The 12,355-nt window shown below is 35.0% G+C and overlaps 1 protein-coding gene across 5 annotated transcripts in view; it reads left to right on the top strand.

Moving 5' to 3' along the window:
- PDS5A (PDS5 cohesin associated factor A) overlaps nt 1–12,355 on the top strand; it is a 133,279-nt gene that overhangs the window by 60,674 nt on the left and 60,250 nt on the right. For all 5 annotated transcript variants that reach the window (XM_008275183.5, XM_070068127.2, XM_008275201.5 and 2 more), the window contains 5 exons: nt 3,231–3,346; nt 5,860–5,954; nt 7,960–8,105; nt 10,313–10,464; nt 11,648–11,761. In XM_008275183.5, coding sequence (XP_008273405.1) covers nt 3,231–3,346; nt 5,860–5,954; nt 7,960–8,105; nt 10,313–10,464; nt 11,648–11,761 — 623 coding nt within the window. The remainder of the gene's footprint in view (nt 1–3,230; nt 3,347–5,859; nt 5,955–7,959; nt 8,106–10,312; nt 10,465–11,647; nt 11,762–12,355) is intronic.

Below are 12,355 nucleotides of genomic sequence, written 5' to 3'. Positions count from 1 at the left end.
GAACCGGCGCCCATATGGGATGTTGGCGCTTCTGGCCAGGGCATTAACCCACTGCACCACAGAGCCGTCCTCAATAGCGGCTTCTTAAATGGGTTATGAACTTGTCATAGTTCCAGTTATTCCTTTGTGTTATACCAACTCTTCACTGATAGATTTTATAACCATGTTACAAAGGAAAATGACTATGAAATTTTTTCAGAAATTTCTTAATTCCTTTTTTAAGAGATTAACACAGTAGTCAATGCTATGGCATTGTGCTCTCTTTAAAGACAATGTATTTAACGCAAGGCCAAGCCAGTAAGTTTTATATTTTCCTTTGTTTTTAGATTTAAAATATACTGAAATAATACTGTGTCCAAATAAAACATTTATTAATGGAATATTTTCTTTATTACCTTACAATTAGTATATCACTTGTATTTTGTTTGTTCCTTACTGCAACCCTAGATTTACTGGTATAAGTTTTCTCATTCCAAATGAAGAAGCAGAGGTATAGATTAATTTAGGTATATAGATACGTAGGCACAGTTTAGATATATATATATAGGTATAGTTTAGGTAAATATATATAGATATATATATATGAATGATTAGGCTGCAGTTTTGTCACTAATATGTGCTAAGCAGATAGGCTAGGAAGTTATGACTGTGATGATTTTCTGTAGTTTTTTTAAAATACTTATTTGAAAAGTAAAAATACAGAGAGAAGGAGAAAGCAAGAGAGAGAGAAATGTCTTCCATCCTCTGGTTCATTCCCCAGATGGCCACAGCAGCTGGGGCTGAATTAGGCTGAAGCCAGGAGCTTCTTCTAGGTGTCCCACGTGGGTACCGTGGCCCAAGTACTTGGGCCATCTGCTGCTGCTTTCCCTAGGCATGTTAGCAGGGAGATGGATCAGAAGTGGAGCAGCCAGGACTTGAACCGGTGTCCACATGGGATGCCTGCACTGCAAGCCCTGGCCCCTGTAGTGGTATTTCTCTTTTTTTTTTTTTTTCTTTCTTTTTTTTTTTTTTTTTTTTTTTTTTGACAGGCAGAGTGGACAGTGAGAGAGACAGCGAGAAAGGTCTTCCTTTGCCGTTGGTTCACCCTCCAATGGCCGCTGTGGCCAGTGTGCTGCAGCTGACGCACCATGCTGATCCAAAGGCAGGAGCCAGGTGCTTCTCCTGGTCTCCCATGGGGTGCAGGGCCCAAGTACTTGGGCCATCCTCCACTGCACTCCCGGGCCACAGCAGAGAGCTGGCCTGGAAGAGGGGCAACCGGGACAGAATCCAGTGCCCCAACTGGGACTAGAACCCGGTGTGCCAGCGCCGCAAGGCAGAGGATTAGCCTAGTGAGCCGCGGCGCCAGCCAATGTAGTGGTATTTCTTAATCATACAGTTATAATTGTTTACATTTATAGTTCATAGTCCTTGGTTACAGGCCTCTGGGAACAATAAAAATGTTGGTGAAAATGTTTCAAAGTAACAACTTACTTGGTTTTACTGTATTATGTTCTGTTACACCTTGCTATATCTGTAATTTACTTATGTGTGTCCACAGAATAAACAAGTATTTAAGGAGCACACCAGAATAGTGCTGCTTTGTAGCCATGGCCATAATTATCAAGAAAATTTTCACAGTTAACATTTAAAACACTTACAGGTGCAAGGAGAGAGATTTATATTTATTCCTCAGATTTAAAAAAACGTTTTAGTGCAGTCATTAAGTTTTCACCGTCAGTTGTTCTAGGTTAATTACTTGGCAGTTAGAGACAGTAGTTGTGTTAAGCTACCTGTTCTGTCTGGGATTGCTCAGAAATGAAAACTAGTGTGGCTTTATTGCATTTCTTTTAGGGAGTCATTGGTAAATTTTTAATGCAGAATTTCTCATTTTACCTTCTCTCAATTAGTAAAATATGTGTGTATTTATAATTTAGACAGTATATAGTGTATCATACTAGTTAACTGCGGTTATTGATAGTACTGTTATTCTGCATTGTTATTTGAGAAAAATTGTCAATCATTTCTGTCATTCATAATTTTAAATGTTAAAGCTTGATATAATTTTAATTTTTACACTGTTGGATTGTGTCTTTTTTACCACAAAACCCTTGTTCTTGAGAATTAAAATATTGATAAAGAAGAAATTATATTCTATGCTTTTATTTTAACCTTGTCCACAAAATTTATTGGATATCGGACAGTGCTTTAGATATACATTGTATATCTAACCTAAAAAAATTAATGATGAGTTTTAAGTATTGCATTTATTGTCCTTGTGAATATAACTCAGTCTGGTATTTTAAAAAAAATGGCCTCTAACAAAAAGTACCAAATTTTGCTTTTTTATAGTGTTCAACTTATAGTACTCTTAGATGCATCTTAAAGTTTTTGTTCAGCTAATAAAAATGAATATTTTTGAATTATGAAATTCTTCAATATCATGTTCTCCAGTGCATTGAGATCCTCGATTAGAATTTTGGATATCAAAACTTTAAGTGATCTGTGTGTTTTTTTCTGAACTTAAATTGCACAACATATTTCTTTTTTTTTTTTTTTTTTAAAGATGTTATTTATTTATTTGACAGGTAAGAGTTATAGACAGTGAGAGGGAGAGACAGAGAGAAAGGTCTTTCTTCCGTTGGTTCACTTCCCAGATGGCCGCAATGGGCCAGAGCTGCGCCGATCCAAAGCCAGGAGCCAGGTGCTTTTTCCCGGTCTCCATTGTAGGTGCAGGGCCCAAGCACTTGGCCCATCCTCCACTGCTTTCCCAGGCCACAGCAGAGAGTTGGATCCGAAGAGGGGCAGCCGGGACTAGAACCGGCGCCCATATGGGATGCCTGCAACGCAGGCAGAGGATTAACTTACTGCGCCACAGCACCAGCCCCAAACAGATTTCTAATAATGAAACTTATTAGAGTGGGAATTATTTGCAGGCTTGTCCTTCATAGTTTTTCGAGGGCTAATGAACAGTGTTCCTTTGTCTTAATATTTGTACAAGGTCTACACCAAGGTGTAGATAGCAAATAAGCAGTGAAGGAGGCCTAAAGTAACAGCTGGGAGAGTTTGAAGTAAGAGCAAAGTACCAGATGATCCACCATGGAATCAAATCAATTTCTGCATTTTAAATGACCACATATGCTATTTTGAAGTTCTAATCATTTTAAGCAGAAATACGGATTGTGTCTTATGAATATTGATAATATTTTCTGTAAGTTGATGAATAAAATTTGGGCCTCATTCTCTTTTCTCAGAGCAATGACGGGGAAGAGCGATTAGCTGTTGTTCGGCTTCTAGCTAAATTGTTTGGCTCTAAAGATTCTGATTTGGCAACGCAGAATCGTCCTCTTTGGCAGTGTTTTCTTGGACGGTAAGAGAACTATATTTTATATACATTTTCTTGTATATTTTAGAAGCTAGTCAATAACTTCAAGTTGATGAAAACCATACATATCAAAACTTGCTAACTGTTGGTTTTCTTGGTATTTGTGTTGTAGTCTTTGTTGGAGAACAAGTTGTAGGGACAAATTTTTTTAGTGGGGGGACAAATTTTTTATAAAGCAAGCTTCTTGTCTTTTCTAATATTACTAGAATAAAGAGATGGACAATATCCCAAGTTCTTAAATTTTTAAATCATGAAACTGAAGACATACTAGTGCAATTTTTAAGAATCCCTGTCATCAGTCCACAAACTCATTCATTTACTACTGTTTGTCTTGTGTCTGTAGATTATCTAATTGCTTAATATGCTTTTAACTAATTTTATTTAATTGTATGTTTTTAAAATGGAAAGTATAATTTTCTTCAACTTGAATAATTTTTAATTATTTTCTGAAGAACTATTACGTTTTTAAGGACTTATTAAATTCTTCCTTATGTTTCTTTTGCTTAAAAAATAAATATTTAGTATTAGTATTCTGGAGAACATTTGAGATTCACCATTGTTTAGTTCAACTGATTTGGAGAATGGATTCAGAATTTCATTACAATAAATTCATAATAGTCCTTTATAGTAATAATCTTAGTTTCTGAAAAGTCTCAGTGACATAATATCTCAGGAGTAGTTTTTCAGGAGACCATTTTAAAGATCTTGATTGTAATAAGTGCTGATTATTCGTTTTCACATAATTAAATTTGACTCTATAAGAGTTGAGAATAGAGGGAAGGAAGCAACTGTACTTAGATACAAAGGAGGAATTTTGTATAGCAGTGATTGACATCAGTGTTTGTTGTGTGTCAGTTAAGCAAAAATGCAAGGCTTCATTTTTTACCTGAGTTGTGAAAATGAAATAAACCTTAAGCTTTTTATTCATCATTTTACATTGACTAATAACTTTTTGATGAGTCTTATTCACAGAAACAAAAAAGTATTAGTCTTTCGTACTGTATTGTTTTCCTTATTTTATAGCATTTAGTCTTGTAAATTACATTGTAATTTATTTGATCATAAATACTAAAGTTGTGTCCATCATTGTGGCATAATGGGTAAAGCTGCTGCCTGTGACACTGGCATCCCATACGGATAGCAGTTCATGTCCTGGCTCTTTCACTTCTGTTCGAGCTCCCTGCTCCTGGCCTGGGAAAGCGATGAAAGATGGCCCAAGTACTTGAACCCTGTTAACCATATGGGAGACCCAGGTGAAGCTCCTGGCTTTGGCCTGACTAAGCCGTAACCATTGTTGCCATTTGGAGAGTGTACCTGTAATCAGAAGATTCTGTCTATCTCTCTCTCATTGTCTTGTCTTCTCTCTGACTCTTTCAAATAAATCCTTAAAAATAAATAAATAATGTTTAAGTTTTTCTGTTTGTTATTTTAAATCATAAGTGCAGGATTTTATTGAACTATGAAAAATATCTGAATAAGAATGTAGGAGACCATAAATACTTCATATTTTTTCAGCAAGTTCAGTTTACTTGAAAAATATGATTTTCTGCTATTTAAAATCAAATTATTTACCATTAAATATATTTTAACAGTTGCCTACTTGCTTTTAAAAATTTGATATTGCTGGTCTTACCCTTATTATTCTTATCCTTATGTAACAGTACATATTTGATATTATAGAATCCTTACTATGCACTAGACCTTCAAAACAGAGCACTTTAATACAAGTTGTTCCTAAGCAGATAAACTTTTGTGATGAGGCAGTGTGACTCACACATTTTATATACTTGTGTTTAAAACAGTGTATCTGCCTTTTATATATGATTTGCTTTCTACCTCAAATTTCCCAATATTTTTTCTTATAAAATTTTTTTAAACAGGTTTTTTTTATGCTTTGAATTTTTTTTTAAAGATTTATTCATTTATTTGAAAGGGAAAGAGAAGGAGAGACAGAGAACAAAGGTTCTTCCGTCTGCTCATTCACTCCCCAAATGACTACAATGGCCAGGGCTGGACCAGGCTGGAGCCAGGAGCTTCTTCGGGTCTCTCACATGGATACAGGAAACCCAAGTACTTGGGCCACCTTCCGCTGCTTTACCAGGAACACTTCAGGGAGCTGGATTGGAAGTTGATCAGCTGCAGGCAGAAGCTTAACCTTCTAAACCACAGCCCCAGCCCCTGAATTATTATTTATTTATTCATTTTTTTACTGTCAGTATAATTTTAAAATCTCAAACTTTCAGGTCTTGGAGAGTAGTTTTGGTTCCGAGTGTGCTTATACTGTTTTTGTTTTAGCATGTTAAATTCTGTTTTTGAAAATGTTTTTGTAAAATTAATTTGTTTCCTTTGTACTTTTTTATTCAGAACATATTAGCTGTCATTATAACACACTTTTCTAATAAGTAATTGTTTAAAGGCATTTACACATTAAATATACCTGATTTGAAAATAATTATTTGCCTTGGAATTAGTAAATTGGTAAATTTTTTTCTATGTAGATTTAATGACATTCATGTTCCTGTAAGATTAGAAAGTGTGAAATTTGCCAGCCACTGTTTAATGAATCACCCGGATTTAGCAAAGGATCTCACAGGTAAGCTACATGGTTTAAAACAAATACTGTAGTAATCACATATTTTTGATGTAGCTTGTAACCTAACTTCTGTTTTTTAAATAGATTTTAGCTGTTTTTAAGCTTGCATTCCTAAAGGACTGAGAGTTGATTTAATGCTTATGTAATAAAATTGTATTTTAAATGCAATTTTCATATTTTAATCCTGAAATTTTTTGTAAATCATTGTTTGAGGAAGTAGAGTATTCCCTATGACATGGAATTTAGGCACAAATCATTGAATCTATATGACTAAATGTAGTGATTAACAAGTGGGAAAGTGATGATCTTCTGGACTAGACTAGAATTTCTTATTCTTCATGTGAACCTAGAATCTTTAAACCTATACCTTTGGAATTGACCATGAGGCATTGCAGGTTACGCTGCTTCTTGCAATGCCAGCACCACTTATGGGTGCTGGTTGAGTCCCAACTGCTCCACTTCTGGTCCAATTCCCTGCTAATGACCTGGGAAAGCAGTGAAAGATGGTCCTGGTGCCTGGGCCTCTGAACCCATGTGGGAGACCCCAACGAAGCTCCTAACTTCGAACCTATCCTTTGGTATCAACAAGTAAGTGACTTCTGTCAAAATGGTATTGTTGCCGGCGCCGCGGCTCAATACGCTAATCCTCTGCCTTGTGGCGCCGGCACACCGGGTTCTAGTCCCAATCAGGGCTCCAGATTCTGTCCCGGTTGCCCCTCTTCCAGGTCAGCTCTCTGCTGTGGCCAGGGAGTACAGTGGAGGATGGCCCAAGTGCTTGGGCCCTGCACCCCATGGGAGACCAGGAGAAGCACCTGGCTCCTGCCTTTGGATCAGCACGGTGCGTCGGCTGCAGCGCACTGGCTACAGCGGCCATTGGAGGGTGAACCAACGGCAAAGGAAGACCTTTCTCGCTGTCTCTCTCACTGTCCACTCTGCCTGTCAAAAAAAAAATGGTATTGTTTACCAAGAAACACAAGAAATAACTTTTTTTGTTTTGTATTGTGAAGTGTTTAGATTTTTTTAGGACTTAGGGAGCATTATTCTGGGTTTTGTTTTTTTTACCTGAAAGTGTGACAGAGAGGAAGGGAGAAATAACCTGAAAAAGCTGGGGCTAAGCCAAGCCAAAGCCAGGAACCAACAACTTTTTCTAGGTCTGTCATGGAGGGTGTTAGGAACCCAAGGACTAGCCAGTCACCTACTGCCTGGGGCACATCAGCAAGAAGCTGCATGGGAAGTGGGATAGCTGGGACTCGGTATGGGATGTTGATGTCTCAAGCAACAGCTGAAGCGGACATGCCACAATTCCAGCCCCTATTCGATGCACAGGTGTATACATTATAAACTAACTTCCTTAAGCATTTTAATATTTTTCTTTTAAGTCCTTTTTTTGTAACTGAAATTTCAAGTTATGTAAATCAGATACTGTATGGAATATAACTTTCCCAGCATAATTTTTGTAAAACATGTTATTTATTAAGGTGCATCTGTGTAATAAATGCAGGTTTGTGATTGTGTGGAGTACTGTTGCCTTTAAAAATGATTTTAATTCATGCCATATTTTGTAAACATTGTTTTAGTAGACAAAAGCCCAAAGGGGTCTGGCATTGTGGCTCAGTGGTTAAAGTTGTTGCCTGCAATACAGGCAATCCATTTGGACACTAGTTCATGTCCTGGCTGCTACAGTTCTGATCCAGGTCCTTGTTAATGGCCTGAGAAGGCAGCGGAAGATGGTCCTAATGCTTGGACCCTTGCATCCATGTGGGAGACCTGGATGAAGCTCCTGGCTTCAGCCTGGCCCTTCCCTGGCTGTTGTGGACATTTTGGGTGTAAACTAGCAAATCGAAGATTTTCTGTCTCTATATATCCCTCTCTGTCTCTCTAACTCTTTCACATAACTAAACAAAATTTTTTTAAGTTCAAAGCAATAGTCTTTTCTCTGTCATTCTAAATTTTGACAAATTGCATAGCTAACATTTAGCTTAAGCTTTTTTTTCTCTTATTACAGAATATTTGAAGGTTAGATCACATGATCCAGAAGAAGCTATTCGTCACGATGTCATTGTTACTATAATAACAGCTGCCAAAAGAGACCTTGCCTTAGTAAATGATCAATTGCTTGGCTTTGTAAGAGAAAGAACACTGGATAAACGGGTAAAATCAGGAATTTTATTCTTCTGTAACTTTCTGTATTTAAATTGTTTGCTAAATACAGTTGTTATTATTTTCTATTTAAAGTCAATTCTGAAAATCAAATGAATAACTGCTAAATAAAGAGCTGTTAATTTGTATATTTCTTGTGTATCTTTTAATTATCAGTAAATACATTTGATTCTATTGTTATTCAGATCATAGACATATATACTCTTAGAGTATAGCTTGAATGAAAGAGCTGCTAAATCAAGGTTTTATTCTGTTTTTTTTCACATACATGATGATTTTCAAAAGTATATTAATCACCTATATTTATGTCCTATGCTTAACCTTTCAAATATGATTTTCATAATATAACTTTGAATGTGTTTTTCATTGATCTAAAAGAAAATCATACATCCTAAGGAAGTGATGTTTCTATTTTCCTTTGCAAAGCTAAGGGCAGTTTCTGTTTTGCGTTTTACTTTTCATACAGTTTCCTCTATTTGATGCTGTTAAAAATGTGGATTAATAAGGAAAATAGTCCTAAGAATACCAATAACAATTGCTAAGGAGCACAAACGTATTTCAAAATGTTTGTGGAAATGAGATTAAGACATTTATTTTAATGTAAAATGATATTCATGCATGATATTTTTTAATATCCATTTTATATGAAAGTTTTGGATGTTCCATCTATGCATAGATTTCAAAATTATTTCGCATCCAAGTACATATAATCCTTAGTTTTATTTTCCAAGGGTTTTTGTAATGCTCCTTCATCAAAAAAGCCATAACCAGGCATACAAAGATGGCTTAGTGGACCTCTACTTACATCTTTAACAGTGACTGTCAAACAGTGTGCTGTTTGAGGCATAGTTAGAACTGTCTAACCTGTGGAAATGTGTTATATACTCATAATTTCAGAGTAAGAAAGCAAATATAGGAATAGATACTTTCCTTTAAAATACTCATAGGAGAATCTTAAAAAATACATAACATAATCATATGAGGCAGGTTTTTTTTTTTTTTTGAGTGAACATTTGACTTGTTCAATGTATAATTCTAATGTTGAAGATTTTTTTCTTTTAGTCCTAATTTAAATGAAATGAGTCTCTACTTAGTAATAAGTTGGCCTTACTTTGTATTCCTTCCTTGTAAAATATTACTACTTGTGTGATTTCCTCCTTTTTGAAATATTTCACTCCCATAAATATTGATTTCACAATCTCAACAAGAGTTGAGTAAATTATTCTCCCCAAACAAACAGCATGTTATAATCCTAAAAGTATCCACTGGGTATTTTTGTACTCGAATTGTGGCAGAGTTAGAGGGCCATTGTTACAGTATTTCTGCACTATAGAAGTTGGGGACAAAGATTAATTTTAGATTTCAGTGCTCACACATTTTTGTTTCAAAATGTCAAAATAAATCTTTTAACCTGTTGCACGGAAATGAAATTTCATTCCATGTACTAACGAACAATGAAATGACATAAAAATTTTTAAGAAGTACTGAAGTACATTAACCAAAATCAGTATACTCCCATTTTTTGAGACATAATTATTTTCTTTTCTTTTTTTTTTTTTTTACATCTTAAGATGATTCTCACTCTAGGTTTATGTGGCCTCCTCCCTTGTCCTTCTCCCCTACCTTTCTTTTCTCCTCTAGTAAATATTGCCAAACTTTAAAAGATCTTCCACTGACTAGAACATGGTTAGGCAAATCTATATTTAAGTTCCATGTAAAATAATCACACAGGTTCTTTCCAATTTAGTAATTTCATAATTCTTGGGACTGAGCTTTATTCTTCTTATATTAGGTTAATGTCAAAAAGAATGTAACTAGGAGCTAAGACATTCCAGGTGATAAGACTTATATGTGGAGTGAATAATACCCTTTGCCTTCTACCTTTTAATCAGTTCTAAAACTTGGCCAACATGTTCTTAGAATTGAATTAAATCTTCTATAAAAATTTGCTATTTGGCTTTGAGAGAAATAAAACAGTGACCAGTATTTGTGAATTTTCTAAAGCAGACTGGTTTCTAAAGACACAAACTCAAAATATGTAAAGCGATTTGACAAAGCCTCTTATAAAGAGAAATACTGTGCCAGTTTATATATGCATGTAAGACTGATTTTTACAATCTAGTGAAACCATGACAATTTTTGCAAATTAGCATGAAATTTTGATATCTTGCTCTTCTAATAAAGATTATACTTTTTAGTGGCGAGTAAGAAAAGAAGCTATGATGGGTCTGGCTCAACTTTATAAGAAATACTGTCTACATGGTGAAGCAGGAAAGGAAGCTGCAGAAAAAGTCAGCTGGATAAAGGACAAACTTTTGCATATTTATTATCAGAACAGCATCGATGACAAGTAAGTCTTAATATGTTGGTAGAAAGGTTAAATCCAAAATTGCTTTAACTTTGTAAATAAAAAAAATTTTAATATTTCCTTCTTATGTTTAAAAGTCATTTTATGCATATTTGTTTATATCGTGTTTCAGTAATTGTATCCAAAATTGAAAGGTGGTACAATAATAGTGAAATGAGAATGAATTGTGGAATCTAACAGTAAAAGAGACCAATTGTTCACTCTGTCCCTTACTAGATGTATGTCCTCGCACAAGTCATTTAACTTCTGTGTACCTCAGTTTTATAGGAAAAGGCGTAATAATGCCTTTCTTACAGGATTGTCATGTGGATTAAATAAAATAATGAATACATAGTTCCATAGCGTGATGCCTAGCAATGGAGCACTAGTCAGTAATTCCTGGTTATTAGCTTTCTTTTTGTAACACTATGACTAGCAATAGAAGAATTGCTAAATTTTAATTTTTTAAATATTAAGTTAATTCTATATTGCATTGTATTAATGATACTTGTTTTGTGCAACATGCTTTGTAATATTTTATTGAAATGCTGAACGTGGACATCAACAGATGGATATTTCACTGGTTAATGACATTTTTTTTCTTGTTCTGGTGATACCAAATAATTAGATGCAAGCTTAGTAAGAAGAATATTTCAGTGTTAGTAAGAAATTCAGATTATGCAAAGAAGATCAAATGTACATAAGAACAGCTAATTTCAGAATGTATCATGAAGGGAAATCTCCCTGTTTTTACTACTTAATAGCATGGGAGAAAGGAGATGAACTGAGTTTCTTGAGAATTAGCTGTATTTGGAATCATAGCTATGTATGTATTGTTACCTAGTTTGGTATAGTTTTAGATTGCAGAAGAATACATGGAACAGCCTAGCTTAGCACCCTGTGCTTAGGAATAATATTTAATCCTTTTAGAACAAATATTTTATTGCTGGCATATTATATAGTAAAACCACAAATGAAAACCATGTCTCTAAATCTTTAAATAACTGTATTCAAACTTCCAGGGGAAGGAAATGATAATAATGTGGTGGTTCCCGTTGTATCTGTGCACTTAGCCACCATATTTGAATAATATCTTTGTATAGGCTTATTAAGATATAAAATGTCTGTTGCTTCTTAAAAATAGAGTTGTTGTGTTACTTGAATTGTTTTCCTTGTTGTTTCATAGACTTTTGGTAGAGAAAATCTTTGCTCAGTACCTTGTCCCCCATAACCTGGAAACAGAAGAGAGAATGAAATGCTTATATTATTTATATGCTAGTTTGGATCCAAATGCTGTAAAGTAAGTTACTTTTTAAATCTTTAAATTATGCCTGAAAGATTTGATAAAATTAATTGTTGCTGGGGTTTCTGCTGCTTCTATTTGAATTACATCCTCAGGTAAATAGAGAAAAATATGGTTTACATTTAGAGTATTTAACAACAAAAATGGTGTCATATATATGCAGCATGTGTCATAAAAATATATATGTAAACATGTTGAACAGCATGAACATATACAAGCAGGATGGTGAATGCCACAAGAGTCAGCTGTTTGGTACAGCTCTTAAGACACTGCTAGTGTACCCACAATTCTATTAAAGTCCCTGGGTTTGAGGTCCAGCTCTGCTCTTGATTTTAGCTTCCTACTAATGTACACCCTGTGAGGCAGCAGGTGATATCTTCAATAACTGAGTCCCCACCACCACCACATAGTAGACCTTGATTGAGTTCTCAACTGCTGACCTTGGCCTGCCCCAGCCCTGGCCACATGTTCTTCTGAAGCATTTGAGGGTAATTTACAGACGTGTGAATCCCTTATTGTTTCATTAAAAATAAGGACATTCTGTTACACAACCCAAATATCCTTATTGAAACAACAAAAATGACATTGATA

This window comes from Oryctolagus cuniculus, chromosome 2, assembly GCF_051225735.1.
Source record: "Oryctolagus cuniculus isolate XC-2025 breed Fujian yellow rabbit chromosome 2, ASM5122573v1, whole genome shotgun sequence".
In the NCBI taxonomy this organism is placed as follows: Eukaryota; Metazoa; Chordata; class Mammalia; order Lagomorpha; family Leporidae; genus Oryctolagus; species Oryctolagus cuniculus.
This window is presented reverse-complemented; position numbering and strand designations above follow the sequence as displayed.